We start from the raw sequence: 26,509 nt of genomic DNA, 5'->3' as shown, positions 1-26,509 counted from the left end.
TTCTCTCCCAAATATTCCACTATCAACTGTGAGGGGTATTATTGAAAAGTCTAAGGTCGTGATTCATCAAAGTGTTCTGGTGTAAAACACTTTGAAAAGTCGCCAAATTTTTCACAAGTAGTGCAAAACAATTGCAAGTTTTGGGAGTTTTCATGCCGCTTTTAACCAGTTTTAGAGTGGGCAGAGCTGGGGACTAGACATATTCATCAAAACTGGTAGTGTACATTACGCCAGAAATTTTACTCCAGTCTGTGACTAGAATAAAATTTCTGACAAGGCTCATGGAGTTGCAGGCCACTCATAAGATGTGCCAAATTTATTAAGTGGTGTGCGCCTTTTAATGAATTCAGCACATCTTATTCCTGCATGTCCTTCAGTAAGACTGGCATTTGAAACGCCCGTCTTAATGAATCGGGGGCCTTGCATTTAGAAAACACGGCAGCTCAGACACGATGTGGCAGGCCATATAAAGTTAGAGCGGGGTTATCAAGTGCTGAGATTCATACTGTATAAAAGTCACCAACACTCTGCAAATTTCCAAACCTCCTCTGACATTAACATAAACACAACAAATGTGGCAAGGGTTTCCATGGCTGAGCAACTGCATACAAGCCTTACATCACCAAGCACTATGCCAAGTGTCTAATTGAGTGCTGTAAAGCCTCCATCACTGGACTTTGGAAATGGAAACGTGCTCTTTGGAGTGACAAATCACACTTCTCTATCTGGCAGCCTTATGAATGAGTCAAGGTTTGGCAAATTTCAAGAACACATTACCTAACCTACTGCATTGTAAATTTTGTTGGACAAAGAATAATGCTTCAGGCTTGTTTTTTAGAGATTGGTGAAGGCCCCATAGTTGCAGCGTAGGAAAATCTTAATGCTTCAGCAAACAAGACATTTTGGACAATTGTATATGTCCAAATTTATTGGAACAGTTTTGCAAAGTTTTTCTATTCCAGCATGAATGTGCTTCAGTGCACAAAGCAAGGTCCATAAAAGCATGGTTGGGGGAGTTATGTGTGGAAGAACTTGCTGATCCACACAGAGCCCTGACATTAACCCCATGGACTACATCAGAGATTTGTAGCCTGTCCTTTTTATCAGTGTCTGATCTCACAAATTCTCTTCTGGAAGAAGGGACAAAATTTATCACAGATACACTCCAAATATTGTAGAAAGTCTTCTTAGAAGAGTGAAACCTACTATAGCTGTAAAGGGAGAACAAACTCCATATTGGTGTGTAGATTTTGATTATGCAAAGTGCCTCTTCAGAGAGGAAGAGGACTTGAACTCTAGTGCCACCTATTGGAAGTAGCAATCCTAAAAGTTACTATCGAGCTTTATCACATGATTTAGGATAAAATCCAAACCGTGTTTCAGGGTGTTGATGAGACACCCGAAACACATGTCTGCAAATTGAGATTCGTGGCCACTTTTCAAATCCTCTTCCTCTCTGAAGAGGCCATTTGCATAGCTAATTTCCCAGAGGAGCATTGCATGGCCTATAAGTCTCCTTACATTGGCATGTCACTTTTCACAAGGAGAAACATTACCCCTTAGGCCACGGCCCCACTATCAGTATTCGATCAGTATTTTTTCTCAGAAGTGGGAGCCAAAACCAGATGAGGAACAATCAGAGAAAAGGTATATTAGAAACAAGTCACCAATTCTGCATTTATCACCCACTCCTGAGAAAAAATACTGATCAAATACTGATAGTGGGGCCGTGGCCTTATATTTTGAATGGCATGTCAAGTGGTGTAATGTGTCGGTGCCCAAATACCTTTATCCATTTAATGTATGCATATAGTAGACATATTGCTCATATTGTTAACAGTTTCCTATTTTGTTATAAAACCCTTATTTACACAAGTTTACTTTTGCATTTTAGATGATTTATCTGTATGTATGTTCCCTTAGGCAAGTGAAAATCGTCGCCTCCTTAGTGCATTTAAGGGCTTATTGGATGATTTCCGCTCTGAACTTCGAGATGAAGCCACAGACAGACATGAAGTCCAACAGCGGTTTGCTGAGAACAAAGCTGCTTGGGAAGTGGAGGAAACTGAACTTAGATGTCGTCTGGAGCAGGTATGGAAAACCACAGCGTAGGAAGGAAACTGCTACATGCACTGGAACAATAGGCTTACATCAATTTTGTAATAACATGTGATAGGTTACCTAGTCTTATTACGGTGGAGAGGCCAACCAAGAATAAAACCTATAAACTCTGTGCATTGGAGTATGGCATCATTACCTATGTTTTAGACAAATGTCAGCATTTCAGATAGGTTCCACATTAGATATATTTTGCTCAAAATGTAGTGGGCATAGAGGAAGCACAAAGGTTTGGGCGACATCTGACTTTTGGGTTTGGCCAGAATTAATGTTCAGCTGCTCTTTATAGGGGTTGTTCACTACTAGGACAACCACTTCTTGATTTAAATGTTTGGCCCTGATAAAATAAAAAAAGCTTTTACTCCCCTCCCGTGCCGGTGCCATTCCAGCTGTGTCGGCACTCGCGGTCCCGTGGTTCGGTTGTTGTGAGCCAGACCTCGTACCTATTATAGTCTATGGGACTGTTCATATGTGTGTATTTTTTGCTGACTGATTGGTCTGGAGAAAATCATGGAGACTTCCAATTTAGATTAGAGTTATTAATCAAACTCGACAATGCAAGTCTGTGAGTCCATGAAAACATTATTAGCACTAGGAAGCCATCTGCGGGTTGTTCTTTTCAATGAACTGATAGGAGAAGCTTGTGTCAAGCTGTCTCGGCGTTCAGGAGGTAAGGAGCCTATGCTGACCCTACACTGGGGCCCTGCCTAATCCCTCTACCTGGAGGTACTGTTGATGGTACAGAGGTCCAGGCCGCCAGCGTAAACCTACCTCCTGAGAATCCCTGAACCTCAGTAATCTAGTCTTGAGAAGGACCCCGATCACAACAATTGGGGACAGGACCGTATATGACAAACACAGTACAAAACGAACGAGACCGTACAAGGGGCGAACCAAAAACCACCTCGCTTACAAAAAACTTACACCACTACAACGGAGGGAACACCAACGGGTAAGGGGATAAAGAATAAAGCGAGGAAGGGAAAAAACCACACCGAGTACACTTCGCTCCTAACTCCACAATACCACGTATCCCTCTGATAGTCTGCATGAAAAGCTTTCACCGACAACTACCCTATCAGAACGGCAGGTATTTGAAGGAGTCCCAATACTGCAGAATTAACTGCAGCTGGGCGAGGCTGGGCCTCGTCTAGCACAGAGAGAGAGAATTAACTCCCTCCCTGCCGAAAAACACCAAGCACCAAAAACTCAGCTGCGAGAAGTCAGGCTGTGTAATCGCGACGATCTTCGGGGCGACACACCCGTGACAGCTTGAGTATCCTCCATCATTTTTTTTCCATATGAGAAAAAGTGATGGTGAATACTGAAACTGACCAAACACTGATAATCTGATCCCAAATACTGATGAGAATCGGACCGTTTTTTTTGCATATGAGAGAAATCTCTGATGTCTGAATGAGGCCTAAAAGGGATCTGTCACCAGATTTCACAATGCTAACTGCATACATCATTAAATAGACCTCTCGGACCTGGTGAGGCCAGTGTCCTTACTTTGAAAAAAAAAGTGCAATCCTTTGGGAAAGTGTTTCTGCATGACATTATAATGAGCATTTTATAAGTCCAGTCTATTGTGGTTTTTAGACATTATGTTGCTCACATCTAGGCATCTTAATTGTTGGTTAGAAAATATTGATATGTTTGGTGATGGCCGACTGCTATTAATTGGCAGACTTACATCTTCTCACTTTCTGCTGCTTTAAGCATGTCATTTGGAGTAAATCGTATATCAGTCGATCAGATATGAATTTTCCTTCTAAATAACCATCTTGGGGTTTATCAGACTGTTTACTTCTTGAAAACTATTACTGAGATTAAGCAGATAAAAAATGAATATGTTAGGACTTGATCCAAGCTGTTCTTCTATAGAAACGAGGATGTGGCTGCCCGCTCAGATGTGGCTGCCCGCTCAGATATGGCTGCCCGCTCAGATGTGCCTACAGTGAAAAGATTAGTGAGACAGAGCAAGATTAAATGTAGATTACAATTGCGATTAACCTCATTTCTCTGCTTCGATCCAAAGTACACTGTTTTAGAAACAGAATCCTTTCAGAAAGCCTGTACATGGTTCCATCTAATCTCCCGCCTGTAATTATAGGAATTCTAGGGTGAGAGCTGCTTCTGTCTAGGGGTCTTATATCTTAATTTCCCACTTTCCAGAGAAAGCGCCAGACTTAAGTGTACTTTAAAGGGGTTATACTATGATCAAGAAAGCATTTTAACAAATAGGTCATTATAAAATTGTCACATTTCAGTGACGCCCCCTGCAGTCTGCTGAGTAGCGGTGTGCATGTCCACCTGGGTATGCTTTTGTTGGTGGACATACATGTGCCGTTTTTTATATTCAATCTGTTTTAGTAAACATCAATTAAGCATTAATTATTAATCATTTTACAGTTTGTAGATCAAGAAAAATATATTGCATTGTATTCAACTTTGAAGAAAATATAACAAAATAGACATATAAAAAAAATGGCCAAAGTTCAAATGGGGTCACTTTTTTCAAATATCAATTCAAATGGTAGTGTATTGAACAATATAATGTTTATAAGATAACCGCCTATAAGAAGATCATATGTTGAGGCAATTTCTATATTGTATCTGAAAAGCCCATATAAGAAGAAAAAAGAAAAGGAGGGAGAAAAGAGAGAAGAAAATAAAAGACAGCGGGTCAAGGGAGAGGGCAGGGGGGATGTCCTTATGCCCATGTAACTAATTATGAACCCAAACGCAAGCATCTGTTGAAACTATTAGAACAGGTTATGAAAATCAGGTGAGTCCTGAAAAAGAATCCATCCGCTGCAAACCCTTCTAAATGTATCATTGGTTCCATTACATTCTACAGACAACTCTTCCATTCTACATAGATTCACCATTTCCTTGTACCAATCTAGTAGGTTAGGACGGGTTTTAATTTTACAAAACCGTGAAATTACCGTCCGTGCCGCTGTTAAGCAAAATTGAAGTAGTTCTTTCTTTTGAGCACCTATTGAGGAACTGAGGATTGACAGAAGGGCTATTTTATGAGGCCCCAATACTCTGTTTCCTGTGATACGTTGGTAATTGTCAAATACCTTCTCCCAAAATGGTTTAATTCTAGAACACTCCCACCATATATGAATCATAGAACCCACTTCCATTTCACATCTCCAACATGTTTCCGAAACTGTAGGGAACATTGCATGTAGTTTAGATGGGTAGTGATACCATTGTGTAAGTATTTTATAGTTCTTTTCTTGTGCAGGCCCTGCATTAGAAAGCTTATGTGTGAAGAAGAACCCCTTTCCCCACTCAAAAGGGGGCAAACTAACCCCCAAATCCTTCTCCCATGCTCGCTGAAATGCCAGTTTCTTTGTTCCCTCCTCTCTACCCAATCCCTCATATATCACTGAAATAGTGTGAGTCGGTCCGCTTTCCTGAAGGAACATGTTTTCAAAGAAGGTGTAGTTTGAGAATGAATTTACATTAAGGTTGTGTGCTACTAGAAAGGGTCGCATTTGCAAATATTCGAACCACTTCATTTTAACATTTGGGAATTTTGTTTGTAAAAATACAAAAGTAGGTATCATGCCATTTTCCAAAATCTGAAACAATCCATTATCCTCCACTGCCCTCTGACTGAGGAAAGATCCACACAAATATCCGGGAAGAAAGGAAGGGTTATAAAATATTGATGTGAGTGGGCTAATAGTTCTAACTGGAAACATCTTTTTCCTCAGAGAATGCCGTGTTTTAAGTGTTTCCCTAGTTAGATTCCTTTTGGCCAAGGTCACTGAGTCTTCTTGACACCATGGTAGATGTCGTAAAGGGACTTCTGAGCCCTCCTGTTCCACCCCTACCCATTGTTTAGAGTCTGCTTGATCGTGCCAATCTAAAATCCTCATCAAGGCAGAAGCCTGAAAGTACCTATAGAAATTCGGAAAGCCCGCTCCTCCTAATGATTTGTGACGAGAGAGAACCCGTATGTTTATGCGAGGTTTAATCTTACCCCAAATTAATTTGATTAAAGCTGATCTTAGTTTACGAAAGAAGCTATGGGGTGGAGAGATCGGAACTGTTTGAAAAATGTACAAAAAACGAGGTAATATATCCATTTTGATGGCGTTCATTCTTCCAAACCAAGATAACTTCAGTTTGCCATATTTCAATAGATCGCCATATGTTTTGTGCAATAAAGCTTGATGGTTGAGCTCAAATTATTTATATGGGTCCGAGGGAATATGAACCCCTAAATATTTCAACGATTTTTTCTGCCATTTTAATGGAAATTTAGTCATAACTTGTGAAACTTCAGTCAGTGGGAGAGATATGTTCAAGGCCTCCGTTTTAGAGTACCTTATTTTCTGGAGTATAAGACGACTGGGTGTATAAGACGACCCCCAACTTTTCCAGTTGAAATACAGAGTTTGGGATATACGCGCCGTATAAGACTACCCCTCTTCTAACGTACATACGGTAAAAATTAAAAAAAAATCTGATTTGATTTCAATATGGTAATTTTAACGTGATGAACCTTACCGGCGATTGACTGGTTGTTGTATACAAATCCTGCTTGGATTGGTCAGCTCTCCCTGCCTGCCCAGCCCTCCCTGCCTCCAAGACTATCAGAGCGGTAGCGCATCCCTCTGGCCCACCCTTGTATCCTATTACCGGTACCTCCATCTCTGCCTCTCTGATCTCTCTCCTGAGGACTGCAGTGACGAGGTGAGGGGGCGCCTCACTGGGAAGGTGTAAGTGAAGCAAGCTGCAGGCGTCCGGGACGCCCAGGGTATAGAAAAAAGAGAAAGAGCGGTGCTGTGCCCAGAAAAACACGCCTTTTTCACTCGTCTGACCCGCCCTTGTATTACCTCCTTTTCTGACCTCGCATATGCGCGCCTGCGCCGCTTCAGTGCAGTCCTCAGGAGCGAGATCTGAGAGGCAGAGAAGGAGGTAATACATGGGCAGGCCAGACGAGTGAAAGAGGCTTGTTTTTCTGGACAGCATCGGTCTTTCTCTTTTTTCCATACCCTGGGCGTCCCAGACGCCTGCAACTTGCTTCACTTACATCTTCCCCGTGAGGCTCCCCCTCACCTCGTCACTGCTGTCCTCAGGTGCGAGATCAGAGAGGCAGAGAAGAAGATACCGGTAATAGGATACAAGGGTAGGCCAGAGGGATGTGCTACCGCTCTGATAGTCTTGGAGACAGGGAGGGCTTATAAATTACCATAATTATGGACTTTTCAGAAGATTTTCAGGGGTTAAAAAGTCATCTTATACGCTGGAAAATACGGTAATTGACTTTAAAATTACTAACTGCTCCAAACCTATCAAATTCTTTTAGGATCATTGGAAATGATATTTGTGGTTGGGATATGTAAAGAAGCAAATCGTCTGCTTACAGAGCTGCTTTATAAGAATTAGATCCCACTTTGTATCCATGAATATTACTATTGTTTCTGAGGGCATAGGCCAAATGCTCCATTACCACTACATGTAACAATGGGGACAAGGGGCACCCTTGTCTGGTTCCATTGTTAATTGCAAATGGTGCAGAAAGAGAATTATTTACTTTTACCCGTGCCGTTGGGCTTTTATATAAGGCCATTATTTTCTGTAGGTAACAAGGGCCCAAGCCTATCTGTTTTAAGGCTTCCTCCATAAACTCCCAGTAAACTCTTATCGAAAGCCTTCTCTGCGTCTATAGATGGAAGACCTAATGGAGTGGAGCCACTTCTTGCCTTGGAGATAATGAGTAGTGTCTTAATGGTATTGTCCTTAGCCTCTCGTCCTTTGACGAAGCCTACCTGATCATTGTTGACTATAGATGGGAGTAAAGGAGCTAACCTTTCAGCCAGGATTTTTGAAAATAGTTTAATATCTATATTTAATAAAGAAATTGGCCTAAAGTTAGCAATTATTGAGTGGTCTTTTCCTGGTTTGGGAAGTATGCTGATGTGTGCCTGTAGAGGTTGGGGGACAAATCCAGTGTTTCCATCAATTGCATTAAAGGTTTTAGCCATTATTGGAGAGGGTTGCTCTCTAAACGGTTTATAAAATGCAGGCGTAAAGCCATCTGGGCCAGGACATTTACCTGATGGGGAGGCCCGTATCACAGAGTCAATTTCTTCTATGGATATCACCTCTTCCAGAGCTTCCACCATTGAATTGCTCAGCATGAGTAGAGGCGTTTCCTGGATATATTCTTTGATCTTATTGAAGCGGTCTAAGAGAGACATGTCTGCAAATTGATTCTTAATATTATATGAATTCTCATAGTAAGACCGAAAAAGATCTACAATTTTTTGGGGATTATGTTCATCCCTGCCCTCATTCCCCTTAACATTTGGAATAAATGTAGCTGTTATATGTGGGTGGAGCAATCTGGCCAATGGTCTCCCGCATTTGTCTGACAAATCGTAGAAGAAACGTTTTGACTTTCCCCTAGATTGCAAATATTTTTTATCTGAAATTTGTTTTCATTCGTCTCTTTTCTTTGTCAAATCAACAAGAGTGGAGGCAGAGAGGTTTTGTTTATGCAAAATTTCAAGGGAGTGAATTTGATTTAATAATTGTTCTATTTTCCACAAAGAAAGTCCTCAAAGCGGATGACTACTAGGGAAAAATAGAAAATTCCACACCCGTCCAGCGGAATGTAGATACCCTTAGTGAAAATGCGCTTTCTATGGAGGGTAGTGACGCGCCCCCTGGGAGGTGGGGTACCCGGTGCCGGGCCGGTAAATGCTGGGGGGATGTCACAGTGGCGGTGACCCGTTCCGTGACCCAGGGCGGTCAATAAAAAGGGGTTATTGATGGGGAATTTATAGTGATTGTATAAAGTTCGTGACACCACCTGTGGTATGCGACTAGGGGAGCCGCCGCTGCGGAGCAGGTCCTCTGGAGCTGATGTTACTGCAGCAGGGATGGTATGGCTCTCCACAGGTAGAGCTTAGCTCCAGGGTAGTGTAGATGTTATAGGTGATGCTGGGCATTGTAGTGCAGGGGTTGATGGCGCAGCAATAATCACAGAGACAAAGAAGTGCAGTCCTCAGGGTCTTTACTCACGGTTGTTGCAGTCCAAATTACAGGTACCAAAGTAACTTCCCTCGTCGTGCTGCGCTTACTCAGGGAGGGGTTCAGTCCACCCTCAGATATCTCCGGAGTACTTAACGGGACCCCCTTCTGTGTCCTTTCTCTGGCCGTCTCCCTGCACCTCATACCAAGTGTCCCAATCCGGTACCTGCTGGCCTTGTCGGGCGATGTCTGTTCCGTCCCCTGGGTCCTCTATAGCTACCTTCTTGGTGAAACTGACATGGACTGTTGGCTGCAGGACTTGAAATACTGCAGCTTCCCGTTTCTAGTTGAGTCATAAAGTTCTCTGCTAGTTGAGGGACCGGTCCCCTTTGTGTGGCCTGACCTCTCCACCTCCTGGTAGATTCCGGCGTACGGGTGGCTTCCAGCACTGCCCGTACCCCTGGGGTCCCTTCTTCCGTTCCTGGAGCCCTTCCTGCTCCCTCTCCTCTTTCTTCAGTCCTGGGCCTTTCCTCAGGCCCTCTGCCTGAGCAGAGCTCCTGCAGAGCCCTGCTCCACTACTCTCACTGTAGACTGTTCTCTCTCTCTCTGTCCACTGTTCTGATTTGGACTCACTAAACAAGATGGCTTCTCTATTTATACCTTCCTCTCATGTGCTCCCCTAAGCTACTTTCTCCACCCACACCCACTACATAGCCCCTCCCACAGCTAGGGACCCGGGACTGTGCTCTCCCTTAGGAGCAATCTCGCCCTACCCGCACTGCGGATATGTGTTGGATGCAGGTGTTAGGGTCCCGAGCTGTACTCCTTCCTTACCTGAGAGTGTGATACCACACCTCTGGGTGAGGTGCAGTACCTCTGTGGCAACCGAACCCTCAAGGGCGCCACCCCCCCCCCTCCCGGTAAAACAGAGCACGTCCGCCGGCTGGAATAGAGTAAAAACAGGGTATGTTACAGACATGCAAATTTTTTTAGAATGCATTCGCATAGAAGACTTTAAACAAACTTTTTCTTCCCTTTATGGGAGGCACATTACTTCAACGTTACTGGTTTCTTTATCAAAACATTATAAGACTTTTTAAATAACATTTTTCTTTATACTTATAGAACATTCTTCTTATAATACATTTTTCATATAAAACATTCTTTAACAGGTTACAGCACGATCTGCAACCAGGTGTCCATTTTCTTTATCAAGGTGCAAACTAGCAAACATGAGTATGAGGGACCCGTCCGAAAACTCCCAACGTAGGCCCTGGGCGTGGCTGCAGGGCATGGATGATCCAGGTGTTGGACCACGTCTTCGGCCACGCCAAACGGGTTTTTGTTCTGAGGTCATTTGTTGTTACATAAAACCAATAAGGGGCACTTTAAGAAGTGCAATTATTTACAATGGAAAGTTCTTTGGTTATTCACCGTCCATAACCTGGTAGTCTTTTTAAACGGGTAACTAGAAACTTTTAAAGGCACACAATTTTTAACTTTTTAGACTGGCAGGGTTGTACCCTTCCAGGTAAATACAAACAGTTTAACAGGGGTGCTCCCTCCGGGGGAACTCTTGGTTCCTGCAGGCTGACCCAGGCGGGTCTTCAGCCTGGGGCTGCGGAGGCATGTCTCTTTGCTTTGCCACGCGGTATACTTGAAGGGCATACCAGACACGTTCGCCCTTGTGCCGGGTAAATGTGACGTAGTCACCTGGATAGAGGTTTCGGCCGGGATACCCCTGTTGGAGGTGGGGTTCCACATCCCGCCAGTTCACAAACACATCTCTGTCGGTGTGTGGTTCCCTCACAAAGCCCCACCCCGCGTCCAGATCAAACTTGACAACTATCCCCTCCAGACGGGGACTAGGGGTGGTAGCTCTTGCTTGGCGGGCCCGGGTTTTGGCCGCCATCTTCCGGATCTCCATCCTTTCCCACCACACCTGTCGGTCGTGACGTTCCCGCTCCAGCTGCAGGAGCTCCCTCCTGCAGAGCTCTTCCCTCCTTAGGGCCTGGGCCTGCGTCTCCCACGGGAACCCCATGAGGTCCCCTCCCCGGTTATCGCACTGGAACTCTTCTCCTCCTGGGCAGGTAACCGGGGGTGCAGGCTCAGGTGCTAGCGTGCGTCCTTGCTGGTCCTCATATCGGGTGGACCAATCATAGACGGTGTTTCTGTAGGCCCACTCGTGTGCGGGGGCAGGTGGCTCCAGTAGGGGGCCCAGGAGCAAATCGGCGGAGCAAGCGCCCGGATACAGGATTTCCACCAGGGGGTCTGGGAGCCAGTCAGTAATGCAGGTGTCCGGGACGGGAGATTCCGCCTGGAGACCAGGGAGCAGATCGGCAGAGCTGGCGCCCGGGGTTGGAGGTTCCGCCGGGGAGCCCAGGGGTAGGTCGGTGGATCAGTTACCCAGGATCGGAGGTTCCGCCGGGGAGCCCAGGAGCAGGCTAGCACTCTCAGGGCCCGGGACAGGGAGTCTCTCCTTACCTGCTCCCGCGGCCACGCTTGTGTCATCCTCTGCCTCCTGGCTCTGTTCAGGTTCCTCCGGGGCTGGAGCGCTGCTGGTGGAATGCAGCGCTGGTTGCTGCCCTATCATCAGCTTCTCCAGCTGCTCCTTTTTCCAGCCGGCGATGGCGTCTTGCTGGGCCCTCTCCATCCTCCAGCCCAGCTCCTGGATTTCCGCATGGAGGAATTCAGTATCCTCCAGGGATAGCTCTGCCATGGCCTCCTCCAAGGTAAGAGGCCTGTTGCAGACCACGGATGGGAGCTGGCTCCTGACTCTCCATCTTGCCCTCCGGGTGCGGTCTGTCTGGACGCTTGGAGACCACACCCTGTCTCCCAGGTTTCTTCTCTCCTCTCCCCTTTCGGGGGCGGCTCCATGGCAACTTGCTGTCGGACACACTTTGGGGCGGCCCCCCCAGCTTGACAGACACATCCACATACATGGTCACTGTTGCTCGGGGCGGGCCTTGCTTTTGGTGCCATTCTGGAACCTGGCCCACGATGGGAGGCGGTTTCTGGTTGTCTTTTGGCTCTCACATAATGGCGCCCGTTCTTCTGGGGCGGGCGCCACATTCAGTATAAAGCACAGTCTTTAGGCGCACAATACCCGGCGATAACGGGTGGGCTCATATCCTGTTCGTGACGCCAAGTATGAAGCGCCCCTTGGGCGCTGGGGTACCCGGTGCCGGGCCGGTAAATGCTGGGGGGATGTCACAGTGGCGGTGACCCAGTCCGTGACCCAGGGCGGTCAATAAAAAGGGGTTATTGATAGGAAATTTATAGTGATTGTATAAAGTTCGTGACGCCACCTGTGGTATGCGGCTAAGGGAGCTGCCGCTGCGGAGCAGGTCCTCTGGAGCAGGTCCTCTGGAGCTGATGTTACTGCAGCAGGGATGGTATGACTCTCCACAGGTAGAGCTTAGCTCCAGGGTAGTGTAGATGTTATAGGTGATGCTGGGCGTTGTAGTGCAGGGGTTGATGGCGCAGCAATAATCACAGAGACAAAGAAGTGCAGTCCTCAGGGTCTTTACTCACGGTTAACCAAGCAATGTGAACTGAGGTCTAAGATGGTACACATGCAAGAAATAGGAGCATGTTCACACTAGCAAAAAGATGCAAAACCTACAAAAGACAAAAAATATATCTCATACCCTACCATCATTATATATAAATGTAAAGCAAAGTTGCATGTGAAATATAGGGTACTTAGTGAACTATTTTTGATAAAAAAAGGCATACAAGCCTATTAAAAACCTAATATAGACAGTGTAGGACCGTCCCAATTTAGGGTCACCTTGTCGCTGGTGGGACGGCTTGTATACTTTTTTTGATCAAAAATAGTTCACTAAGTACCCTATGTTTCACATGCAACTTTGCTTTACATTTATATATAATGATGGTAGGGTATGAGATATATTTTTTGTCTTTTGTAGGTTTTGCATCTTTACTCACGGTTGTTGCTGTCCAAGTTACAGGTACCAAAGTAATTTCCCTCGTCGTGCTGCGCTTACTCAGGGAGGGGTTCAGTCCACCCTCAGATATCTCCGGAGTACTTAACGGGACCCCCTTCTGTGTCCTTTCTCTGGCCGTCTCCCTGCACCTCATACCAAGTGTCCCAATCCGGTACCTGCGGGCCTTGTCGGGCGATGTCTGTTCCGTCCCCTGGGTCCTCTATAGTTACCTTCTTGGTGAGACTGATATGGACTGTTTGCTGCAGGACTTGAAATACTGCAGCCTCCGGTTTCTAGTTGAGTCATAAAGTTCTCTGCTAGTTGAGGGACCGGTCCCCTTTGTGTGGCCTGACCCATCCACCTCCTGGTAGATTCGGGCGTACGGGTGGCTTCCAGCACTGCCCGTACTCCTGGGGTCCCTTCTTCCGTTCCTGGAGCCCTTCCTGCTCCCTCTCCTCTTTCTTCAGTCCTGGGCTTTTCCTCAGGCCCTCTGCCTGAGCAGAGCTCCTGCAGAGCCCTGCTCCACTCCTCTCACTGTAGACTGTTCTCTCTCTCTCTGTCCACTGTTCTGATCTGGACTCACTAAACAAGATGGTTTCTATATTTATTCCTTCCTCTCATGTGCTCCCCTAAGCTACTTCCTCCACCCACACCCACTACATAACCCCTCCCACAGCTAGGGACCCGGGACTGTGCTCTCCCTTAGGAGCAATCTCGCCCTACCCCCACTGCGGGTATGTGTGGGATGCAGGTGTTAGGGTCCCGAGCTGTACTCCTTCCTTACCTGAGAGTGAGATACCACACCTCTGGGTGAGGTGCAGTACCTCTGTGGCGACCGAACCCTCAGGGGCGCCACAGTAGCTCCCCCCCCAGGCTCGGTCCGCAGACCCATAATGACTTAGTATACGTTTCGCATAATAGTACATTTATTATCTACCAAAACTTGAATACCCAACTCGTATATAACAATATCTATGCATGTGTGCTTATATCAACTTTGTATAGGATTCCCCACCTGCTAAGCATTAATCAGTATCAAAGAGAACAATGAGTGAGAATAGTGAAGCCAGTCCAGAGGTGATTCTCCTCTTTCTTCCATATTGCGACCTCCATTTCTCATGCCAAAATTGTGTTCTTCCTTTTTAAGGGCGAGGTGTGTCATTCCTTCCAAGGCCTCTAGGAAGACCTGGCCACTCTGATGGAAGCACTTGGACCGATGGAATTCCCAGTCCATTAGTGAACGTTGATAAATCTCCCAGACTTCCCAAAACATGACATGTGCCGTTTTTAATCTGACTGTGACTGGATCCTCATTTAGAGTGGCAGCCAGCTGATCCTTCTGACCAGTGAGAGTCTTACTACCAGGACCCTCACGGAGCCCGAGAATGTGGGGTCCACATGGCTGTTTTAGCTGATCACAGATTTCCCTGAACAGCAACACTCCATATGCTGCGCAGGGAACTGTAACATTCCTGCTATCCATACATTTTACTTAGCCTTGCATTGTACCCCAAAGCCATTGCAATGCTTTCAACTAACCAGTTTGTAGGCATGTACACATACCGTAATATCTGCCAGCACTATAAGTGCTGGCACTTCCTTTTGATAATTTGCAGTTGTGCATTGTACTTCCTTTGGAAAGCATTGACTAATCAGATGCCTGTCCTGATCTCTGTTCCAATTCCAAACCCTTATTTTTACCTATACATCGTAATACTATGAAGTCACAGACATCAGCAAACACAGAGAATAAGATCTATCCCCACTTTCCGTAATCCATGTCGGCTTCTCCTCCGCCATAGACAGATTTCTCTTTACAAAAAGCATTGGTTTGGTTTTGTTTGTACATAAATTACATTCTGTCTCTTTATAGGGAATATAACTTATTTATTACAATGTAAACCCAGATAAAGAATCAAAATTTTTACTTCTAATCATTTCTAATTTCCCAGCTATTTTTGTTTTTTTTCTTTAGATAACTATGGGGACAGCTATCTTGCCATAGCTGTAGATCACTTTTGATAAAAGCAGTTCAGACATATGGCTAAGGGTAGCCACATGGACATAAGAGCTAGTGTCTGGATATGGGGGGCTTTTGTGTGCATGCTCTTTGACATATGCAGAGATCATTCTGCAGAGAGTGGGAGGAGGTGAGCTATGACTGTCACATAAGGTCAATAATATGATCCTGGTATCTGTCTGCATCTTTATAATAATGGTGTTATTTGCCCATGATAATAATCTGACAACTGCTTAGAAGTGATCTCTACTGAACAAATGTCAGCCTATCATTACTGAAAACTGCTATAGCTCAGCACGTTTTTTTCGTCACCAAACATTTAAGAAAAATATGTTTAGCATAAAGACTAGATTTCAACAATAAGTCATTTTCTAATGACGTCTTACTTTTTAGGAATATTTCTTGTACTGGATGATGGGGGGCAGCAGCTGTAAAGTGCTTCCTGCCATGAGCACATTACGTGAATGCTATGCAATCACTGGGTTTCTATCTCTGAATTGATATGCTGTGTTGTCATCAATACAAGCTCAGTCTGTCTGCAGACTGTGGGGGATAGCGGCCATATCTTTTTATGCTTTGATCTGGTGTTTGCATCTTGCGTGTTACAGAAGGGTGCTCGGCATATTGATTTACAATTGGGGATTTTCTCCTGCCCTCTGGTGACGATAGCTTTTCCTTTGTACAGTGGAGTGCGGTTTAGTTGTGAGCAGTGTACTTGATGCTTTGGAGCACTGTCATCACGCCATTAGCGGACTGTTCTGATGTATACAGGATTTTTGCTCCTAGTAGCAGGTGGTTTAATAATCAGGACACTCCACTAAGGATTTTACAATTGCTCCAGGCAATTACTTCATCCTGACAGGTTATATCATATGTCTGTGTGGAAGGAAAATTAGCAGGATGACTGCAATATCTGGAACACGATCAGTCAGTGCAGAACGGAGGCGCTGGCCACTAATGAGATGTTTGGGTTAGAAATTACTAGTTTTCCTACCTAGTTCTGGGAGTTTCCCGAGACAGTCATTGCGTCTGCTCATAAAATGATATCACATTTCCTGAATTTTACCATGTGCACTATTCAGTCTGGCCTAACTTTTCAAGTGGAGGAACATGTGTCATCATCATATATCTCATTTTGCCTAAAACACAAAAGAAAATGAACCGATTCAAATCCAGGGTATTTATAGACCTTCTGGACTGGGCAATGTTTAACTATTTTGATTACATATTAAAAGGGCCAGCCCTGTTTCATACATTTAAGGCATATTCATAGGACATGCCATAATTGTAAAGTAATGCAGGCCCCACCAATAGGACTTACATCTATCTCGAGATCGTACTCTGCGGTCAGTGGAGAGGTGGTGACAATCCCCAGACAAAGGAATGGAAAGTCCAACCACCTCTCAACTGACCGCAGCGTCCTTTAGTGCCCTGTTCTCGAGAATTGTTTGGACTCACATCTCCTATACACTTATGGAATATTCTGTGCATATACTATAAATTTATAAGATGGGAATAACCCTTTGAAGGCTATAACTTTATTCCCTTTTTGGATATTTAAAGGGAACTTGTTGTCTGATTCATGTTGCCTGTAGCTTGGGCAGCATAAATCAGAGTCTGGCTGCAATATTAAATGTCAAGTGGGCACTAGTTAGTAAATGTGGCTTGTCAGAGTCTGGCTGTGCTATTGCAACTGTGTACATATTACTTTGAAACGATAATTTGAAAAGCTGTCCGGAGACTGTGCGTCTTCAGCTGACTAATCTGAGGTAGATTCCTGGCACCTTCTCCGTGCCTGATTCCCTTGGCTGACAGGTCTCTCATGAGCACGCATACGGAGAGACCTGATAGTCTGGGGAAGCAGGACAAGGAGAAACTGCCAGGGACTTTCCTCTTACAAGTCAGTCGAAGAAACACAGTCCAGCCAGTCTCTGATTCATGCTGCATGTGGTTCAGATCATCAGTATGTTTTGCAGCAATAAGCTTGCGAAGGTCTTGAGATAGCTCACTGGTTTTACCCATCATGAGATGTTTCTTGTGTGACACCTTGATAATGAGACACCTTTTGATAGGCCATCAGTTGAAGCCGCTGATATTATTTTTGACTAAGTGGCAGGATTGCTTTTCTAGTTACTGATAGATTTCAGCTGGTGTCTTGAATTTCCATGTCTTTTGCACCTCTCTTTCTTCATGTGTTCAATACTTTTTCACTGTATCATTTCTCATTATTGCATATAACTTAATTTATGGACATCTATGCTTTGATTTCTTTGTCTGTGTGGATTGGATGGGTTGTTACCGACATCTGGCGAGAATTTCATGTCAATAGCACCTTTAGAAATATATTTACTTAGAAAATTGGTGATGTGTTCAATACTTATTTCACCTGCTGTATACTCCAGCCATCTTGTGACAGTCACATAACCACCTAGACTAATAGAGGCAACAGCAATCTCACTAATGAATAACAGAGTTCATTGGGTGTGCGCACTCGTAAAGCAAATTTAATCCTCATTCAGACAGCCGTTCTTCACATATGTGTTTTATCCATGACATTCACGGATAGAACATGTACATAGTCTGTGGAGCTGTTCACATGTCTGTGTTGCTTGAATACCGTGTGTCTTTACAAAAATCACAGAGACATGTAAAAAATGTTTACCAGCATCACAGATGAAAACTACCAAGACAAGTTTATTGGACCGTGAAAATCACTGACCAAACACTGGTGACACGTGACGTGTGTGTTAAGAAACATGGACATCTGAATGAGGACTTATTAAAGCTGCCTAAAAGAAAATCTGTATTGGTAACAGAAACTAGTCAGAGTTCTGATTGGTTGTAATAGATATAATATCGGGGCTGTGGAGTTGGAGTCAGTGCTCGTTTTGGTGGAGTCTGAGTCGGTATAAAATGGACTGACTCTGACTCCTAAAATATATAATAAATTGGGTACAGTAGCACAATGCAGGATGTGCTGTAAATGTTTTCATAAGTATTTGGGAAAGTTATGAAATGTCCTATAAATGGACAATTTTTATTTTAAATAGTTTTGGTCGATGAGGCGCATTGAGTGCTGTGTGTGTGAAATTGAAAAGAACAGGTCATTATTATCTTCTGGGTGCCCAGCAGTGTCTGTCCCACAGCATAAAGATAAAATGGCAAGCATTTAATGACTTGCTTATAGGGGTCTTCCGGTCTTCTGATAAGAGTCTGCTGTTGCTCTATATGTGCACGCTTTCAGGATTCACCAGCATTGCCGGTGCGAGCGGGTAGTCACTTGATCACAAGTATTCTATTTGCATACATGCAGTCTTGTGCCAGCTAGATATTAAAGAAACTTCTGGCCACATCATTTTTTTTTTTTACCAAAAAGTAGTCGCTTAAAGTACAAATGAAAACCCACAGTTTAAATAAAATGTAAAAAAAAAAACGCTGCTGTTTTTATGGCTGTTCTTCATGCAGTTTTTTTACAAAGCCAGAAGTTGATTCAATAGGAATTATAAATTTAAATGAAAAGAATATATATGTCAACGTTTAACTAATTCCACATCTTTAACAAAAAATTTGAAAAAAAAATGCATCAAAAAGTTTGTGAGTCACTCTTCATCTACGTTCACATACACAAACTCACAGTTTTTTATGATGGCATTCTTTTCCTCTCAAAAAAACATGCTGGATTTTTTTTTCAGCATTTTTATAGTGCATTTTATATTTTTTAATTAAAGGATTTTCCAGGAATACCTTTCCTCTTTCCATAGTATTCTGCTAGGACATAATAATAAACTGAGGTGTTGCAAACCCTTCCCAGGGTCAATGCTGCATTTCCTCTGCTGCCCAGTCAGGCTGCAATGGACAGACTACAACAGTGACATCACAACTGGGAAAGGAAAAGTTAGGTGGAATTGCTGGTGTGTTTTGGATTATTGTTCTGCTGCATAACCCAAGCGCGCTTCAGCTTGAGGTCACGAATAGATGGCCGGACATTCTCCTTCAGGATTTTTTGGTAGACAGCAGAATTCATGGTTCCATTTACCACAGCAAGTCTTCCAGGTCCTGAAGCAGCAAAACAGCCCCAGACCATCACACTACCACCGCCGTATTTTACTGTTAGTATGATGTTCCTTTTCTGAAATGCTGTGTTACTTCTATGCCAGATGTAATGGGACATACACCTTTCAAAAAGTTCAACTTTTGTTTCATCAGTCCACAGAGTATTCTCCCAAAAGTCTTGGCGATCATCAAGATGTTTTCTGGCAAAACTGAGACGAGCCTTTATGTTCTTTTTGCTCAGCAGTGGTTTTCGTCTTGGAACTCTATCTTGCATGCCATTTTTGCCCAGCCTCTTTGTTATGGTAGAGTCATGAACACTGACCTTAACTGAGGCAAGTGAGGCCTGCAGTTCTTTGGATGTTGTTGGAGGGTCCTTTGTGACCTCTTGGATGAGTCGTCGCTTCCGTCTCGGGGTAATATTGTTTGGCTGGCCACTCCTGGGAAGGTTCACCACTGTTCCATGTTTTCGCCATTTGAGGATAATGGCTCTCACTGTGGTTCACTGGAGTCCGAAAGCTTTAGAAATGGCTTTATAACCCTTTCCAGACTGATAGATCTCAATTACTTTATTTCTCATTTGTTCCTGAATTTCTTTGGATTGCAGCATGATGCTTTTCGTGATTTTTTTTGGTGTACTTCACTTTGTCAGGCAGGTCCTATTTAAGTGAATTCTTGATTGAGAACAGGTGTGGCAGTAATCAGGCCTGTGTGTGACTAGGGAAATTGAACTCAGCTTCCTAAAGATGTGATAAACCTCAGTTAATTTATGTTTTAAGGGGGTGGGGGATCACTTTTTCACACATGGCCCTATAGGTTTGGATTTCTTTTTCCATTAATAATAAAGATCTTCATTTAAGAACTGCATTTTTTGATTACTTGTGTTATTTTTGTCTGATATTTAAATTTGTTTTGTGTTCTGAAACATTTAAGTGTGACAAACATGCAAAAGAATAAGAAATCAGTGAGGGGGCAAACACTTTCACACCATTGTATGTAGGTATGTAGAGCGCATAGGTAAAATGAGGAAATATGAAAGCTCACACTTTTCCACTTTGTTAAGTCTTAATATTTCCTTCTTACAGTTTGAAACAAGAAAGTCAAGATCGGCAGGAGATTTGAGCCCCACTGAGAAGAAGGCATCCTTTAACCTTGAGCGTGATGAGTACAAGAAGCTGCTGGCTGAGAGTCACCGGTCGATGATGGACCTGAGAAGACAAGTCCAGCAGAGTGATAAGAACTGGAACCGGGAGAGAGCTGAGCTTCTGGATCGGGTTAACAGAGAAAGGCACGATTGGGAGCAGCAACGCAGAGAACTCCTGAGAAGAATAGAACAGGTAGAGTAACAAAAAGTTTTGTGTATATAATTTGTATTTTTGATAATTTGTTTTATTATTGAACATCTATAGTGCTGTGAGTCAATTCGAAAGGTTAATAAACCTGAATATTTAAGTAAGTAAAGGTGAGGTTTTGTCTTTCTTCTGAGAATATCTATGTGCTTAATTATTGGGCAATTATTGGTGTGCAGAATTATTATGCAACTAAATGAAAAACATACATTTTCACATCTCAGTTGTTTATTTTCATCTGTTAAAGTGAGAATAATTACCAAAGAACTCAACATGCACAAAAATACATTTCTGACATTTAAAAAAATATATCAGTGACCAATATTGCCATCATTCTTTTCAATAACAGTCATAAGCGTTCCAGCCATGGAGTCTGTCAGTTTCTTAATTAGTTGATTATCATATTTTTGGGCAGCACCAACCACAGCCTTCCAGACACAGAGAGGTGTACTGTTTTCTCATCAGTCCATAAAACCTGTGAAAAATCTGTCTTCAGATATTTCTTGTCCCAGTCTTGACGTTTCTCTTCTGTGTCTTGTTCAGTGGTGGTCAGGTTTCCGCCTTCCTTACCTTGTCCATATCTCTGAGCACTGAACACCTTGTACTTCTGTGTCTTGTTCAGTGGTGGTTGGGTTTCAGCCTTCCTTACCTTGGCTATGTCTCTGAGCACTGAACACCTTGTACTTCTGTGTCTTGTTCAGTGGTGGTCTGGTTTCAGCCCTCCTTACCTTGGTCATGTCTCTGAGCACCTTGTACTTCTGTGTCTTGTTCAGTGGTGGTCGGGTTTCAGCCCTCCTTACCTTGGTCATGTCTCTGAGCACCTTGTACTTCTGTGTCTTGTTCAGTGGTGGTCAGGTTTCAGCCCCCTTACCTTGGTCATGTCTCTGAGCACTGAACATCTTGTACTTCTGTGTCTTATTCAGTGGTGGTCAGGTTTCAGCCCTCCTTACCTTGGTCATGTGTCTGAGCACCTTGTACTTCTGTGTCTTGTTCAGTGGTGGTCAGGTTTCAGCCTCCCTTACCTTGGCCATGTCTCTGAGCACTGAACACCTTATACTTTTGTGTCTTGTTCAGTGGTGGTCGGGTTTCAGCCTCCCTTACCTTGGTCATGTCTCTGAGCACTGAACACCTTGTACTTCTGTGTCTTGTTCAGTGGTGGTTGGGTTTCAGCCTTCCTTACCTTGGCTATGTCTCTGAGCACTGAACACCTTGTACTTCTGTGTCTTGTTCAGTGGTGGTCTGGTTTCAGCCCTCCTTACCTTGGTCATGTCTCTGAGCACCTTGTACTTCTGTGTCTTGTTCAGTGGTGGTCGGGTTTCAGCCCTCCTTACCTTGGTCATGTCTCTGAGCACCTTGTACTTCTGTGTCTTATTCAGTGGTGGTCAGGTTTCAGCCCTCCTTACCTTGGTCATGTGTCTGAGCACCTTGTACTTCTGTGTCTTGTTCAGTGGTGGTCAGGTTTCAGCCTCCCTTACCTTGGCCATGTCTCTGAGCACTGAACACCTTATACTTTTGTGTCTTGTTCAGTGGTGGTCGGGTTTCAGCCTCCCTTACCTTGGTCATGTCTCTGAGCACCTTGTACTTCTGTGTCTTCTTCAGTGGTTTTCGGGTTTCAGCCTCCCTTACATTGGTCATGTCTCTGAGCACCTTGTACTTCTGTGTCTTGTTCAGTGGTGGTCAGGTTTCAGCCTTCCTTACTTTGTTCATATCTCTGAGCACTGAGCACCTTGTACTTCTGTGTCTTGTTCAGTGGTGGTCAGGTTTCAGCCTTCCTTACTTTGGTCATATCTCTGAGCACTGAGCACCTTGTACTTCTGTGTCTTGTTCAGTGGTGGTCAGGTTTCAGCCTTCCTTACTTTGGTCATATCTCTGAGCACTGAGCACCTTGTACTTCTGTGTCTTGTTCAGTGGTGGTCAGGTTTCAGCCTTCCTTACTTTGGTCATATCTCTGAGCACTGAGCACCTTGTACTTCTGTGTCTTGTTCAGTGGTGGTCAGGTTTCAGCCTTCCTTACTTTGGTCATATCTCTGAGCACTGAGCACCTTGTACTTCTGTGTCTTGTTCAGTGGTGGTCAGGTTTCAGCCCCCTTACCTTGGTCATGTCTCTGAGCACTGAACATCTTGTACTTCTGTGTCTTATTCAGTGGTGGTCAGGTTTCAGCCCTCCTTACCTTGGTCATGTGTCTGAGCACCTTGTACTTCTGTGTCTTGTTCAGTGGTGGTCAGGTTTCAGCCTCCCTTACCTTGGCCATGTCTCTGAGCACTGAACACCTTATACTTTTGTGTCTTGTTCAGTGGTGGTCGGGTTTCAGCCTCCCTTACCTTGGTCATGTCTCTGAGCACTGAACACCTTGTACTTCTGTGTCTTGTTCAGTGGTGGTTGGGTTTCAGCCTTCCTTACCTTGGCTATGTCTCTGAGCACTGAACACCTTGTACTTCTGTGTCTTGTTCAGTGGTGGTCTGGTTTCAGCCCTCCTTACCTTGGTCATGTCTCTGAGCACCTTGTACTTCTGTGTCTTGTTCAGTGGTGGTCGGGTTTCAGCCCTCCTTACCTTGGTCATGTCTCTGAGCGCCTTGTACTTCTGTGTCTTGTTCAGTGGTGGTCAGGTTTCAGCCCCCTTACCTTGGTCATGTCTCTGAGCACTGAACATCTTGTACTTCTGTGTCTTATTCAGTGGTGGTCAGGTTTCAGCCCTCCTTACCTTGGTCATGTGTCTGAGCACCTTGTACTTCTGTGTCTTGTTCAGTGGTGGTCAGGTTTCAGCCTCCCTTACCTTGGCCATGTCTCTGAGCACTGAACACCTTATACTTTTGTGTCTTGTTCAGTGGTGGTCGGGTTTCAGCCTCCCTTACCTTGGTCATGTCTCTGAGCACCTTGTACTTCTGTGTCTTGTTCAGTGGTTTTCGGGTTTCAGCCTCCCTTACATTGGTCATGTCTCTGAGCACCTTGTACTTCTGTGTCTTGTTCAGTGGTGGTCAGGTTTCAGCCTTCCTTACTTTGGTCATATCTCTGAGCACTGAGCACCTTGTACTTCTGTGTCTTGTTCAGTGGTGGTCAGGTTTCAGCCTTCCTTACTTTGGTCATATCTCTGAGCACTGAGCACCTTGTACTTCTGTGTCTTGTTCAGTGGTGGTCAGGTTTCAGCCTCCCTTACCTTGGTCATGTCTCTGAGCACTGAGCACCTTGTACTTCTGGGCCCTCCAGAGAGGTTGCAGTTCTGGAATACGATAGCACTGGACGATAATGGTTTCCTGGTCTCAGCATGTTGATTCTTCTCAAATTTTTGTCAATTACTGTGCGTCTATTTTTTCTCAAAACATTTTTTGTGACGTTTTTCCAATAAAAAAACCTTCTAGTTTGTGAAGCTGGATTTTACTGCTTTCTCTTCTACAAATGAATATACAATGCAGCCAGTCAGTTGTTAGTTTGTATTCTTATATGGCTTTTGTCGGTGCATGTATTTGACTATTTACTTGACTAGTAGTTGAAAAAAAGTTGTGAAAAAACTATAATTTTAGTACATGAATGTATTTTATTTGTATAAAACATAAATAATTTTGATGTGACTTATCTTTAATGGACAATTGAGGTTTGGGAAAAGAAATAAAAGTGCATAATTTTCCTGTAACATGATTATATGGTCTCAGAAGGCATAAATTATAAATTATGATTTCCCTCCAGATGGGCTTGTTTCCTTAAGGCCCCGTCACACTTAGCGACGCTGCAACGATCCCGACAACGATACGACCTGTCAGGGATCGTTGCTGCGTCGCTATGTGGCCGCTGGTGAGATGTCAAACAGGCAGGCTCACCAACGATCAGGGGAGCAGCGACATCGTGGAAAGAATCTTTCCACGATGTCCTGCTCCTGGTTACGAGCCTGCTGAAGCAGGAGCAGGCTGGTAACTATGGTAAACATCGGGTTACTAGGGGCACACGCGCACCTAGTAACCCGTTGTTTATCATGGTTACTACTCTGCTACAGTGAGCGGGAAGTTACCGCTCACTTTAGCAGGCTCGTAACCATGATAAACAACGGGTTACTAGGCGCGCGTGTGCCCCTAGTAACCCGATGTTTACCATAGTTACCAGCCTGATCGCTGCTCCCGCTGGTCACACACAGCGATGTGTGCTGACCAGCGGGAGAGCAATGACCAAAAAATGGTCCAGGACACTTTGCAGCAATCAGCGACCTCACAGCAGGGGCCTGATCGTTGCAAAGTGTCACACATAGCGACATCGCTGGTGAGGTCGCTGTTGCGTAACCAAAACCGTGACACAGCAGCGATCTCGTTAGCGATATCGCTATGTGAGACGGGGGCTTTAGTTTAGTATTTACACGTTCATGGAGAGTTATAGTTTAAAAATCCACATTTCATTTTATGTACTTTAAAACATTTGTAATATGATGTTTTACTGTACCGCTAGATCTTAGGATATCCTTATACCGGGATATTACTTTAAGAATAGTGCTTCTTCTGAATATAGGTCGCTGAGTTTTACATGAGTAGAAAACTTTGATACCGTTCAAGCATTTATCACCTAACCAATCTTGGCATTGTGCTCTCTGGGGTTTCTTAAAAGCAACTTATAGGAAAGTGAATATCAGCTGGTAAAGCATTTTGTGGGCATAGAAATGTGGGAACACGGGTCTGACCTAGCACACTTTATGCATTTAGCAATGTTAAAACGGCACTTTCTCGATTTTGACCTTGTTCTATCAGCAAAGATTGCTGCAGTTTTTGATGATTGTTTTAAGCCAAAGCCAAAAAAAATGGTTATGTATATACATAATTGTATATATATTGTGGATTGCAAAAGTATTCACTCATTTTTCCTGTTTTGCTACCTCTCAACTTGGAATTTCACCGTTTTTTTGTACAGACTCCTTTTGCAGCAATTACAGCTGCAAGTTGCTTTGGATAAGTCTCTATGAGCTTTCCACATCTTGCCATTGGCATTGTTGCCCATTCCTCAAGACAAAACTTATCCAGCTCCTTCAAGTTAGATGGTTTCCTCTGGTGAGCAGTTTTAGGAATGCAACCTGTGAGGGTCACGCAGAACCACCCAGCTATTACCTTTTTGTCATGAACAACATTCTGCTGCCCCCTATTGTCAGGACAATTACTGAATTGACCGACAAGGCCGCTGCTGTTTCCACTTATAGGCCGGTGACTGGAGAACTAACAGTGAGTGTATGGTATAAACACCTCTGATTCCAATGGATGTAATATAGATATATACCCCCGGTACGGTCACTGCCAGCTCCGCAATAACAAAAGTAACTGCTTGTTGCTACCACCAATCGTTTATATAGGCCAATTATACACGCATTACAGATGGCGTATGGCTTCGGGGTGCTGTTTACAGAGAAAAAGGAATAGAGCTATTGAATTTTATATTTAATCCAGAAAAATAGATAGTATTTATAAAAATATACAAAAGATTTTACAAGGGGAACCAAACAATACAGCATATACAATTACATAAAATAAAAAGGAGTAACAAAGAATTTACTATACACTGGTTACAGAAATGGCTTAAAGCTTAGCAGACGGAAGCAATCCTCTAGAGAAACGTCCGGTGAAACATGAAACAAGCGTACAAAGGTATGTATCTTCCTAAGAATTGAACACAGATCAAAATTAGCATTTGCCTTTTATTAGCTCCCAAGTTACACCTTGATCACCTCATGTCGGCCGGGTTGTGGGATGTTCTCAGCCCTTCAGGATTTTATGAAATCCCCAACCTATGAGATATCTTCGCCTTTGAAGGTCGCAGGCTTTAGATTTTGACTTCATATTTTTTATCATTACTTTACCGTTACCCAGAGACCAAACATGACCTGAATCGCACCATCTATCAGGCCGTTATTCAATTAGAGGGATTCTAGCGGCCCCACACTGATGTGAGTTACTGTGCCACGTTCAACCCTTTGCTACGACGCTGAAAATATATATCTCATAAATATCGGATCAATACAGAACCCAATATCCCTATCTGACCACTGGCA

General features: G+C 44.0%; 1 protein-coding gene across 4 annotated transcripts in view; it reads left to right on the top strand.

The window, feature by feature from the left end:
* MTCL1 (microtubule crosslinking factor 1) overlaps nt 1-26,509 on the top strand; it is a 190,427-nt gene that overhangs the window by 141,461 nt on the left and 22,457 nt on the right. For all 4 annotated transcript variants that reach the window (XM_073679051.1, XM_073679050.1, XM_073679052.1 and 1 more), the window contains 2 exons: nt 1,924-2,091; nt 20,232-20,483. In XM_073679051.1, coding sequence (XP_073535152.1) covers nt 1,924-2,091; nt 20,232-20,483 — 420 coding nt within the window. The remainder of the gene's footprint in view (nt 1-1,923; nt 2,092-20,231; nt 20,484-26,509) is intronic.

Source organism: Phyllobates terribilis, unplaced genomic scaffold, assembly GCF_046119375.1.
Source record: "Phyllobates terribilis strain yellow unplaced genomic scaffold, ASM4611937v1 Scaffold_4__5_contigs__length_816908805, whole genome shotgun sequence".
Lineage (NCBI taxonomy): Eukaryota > Metazoa > Chordata > Amphibia > Anura > Dendrobatidae > Phyllobates > Phyllobates terribilis.
The sequence above is the reverse complement of the archived record's forward strand: the minus strand, read 5'-3'. Positions and strand labels throughout refer to the sequence as shown.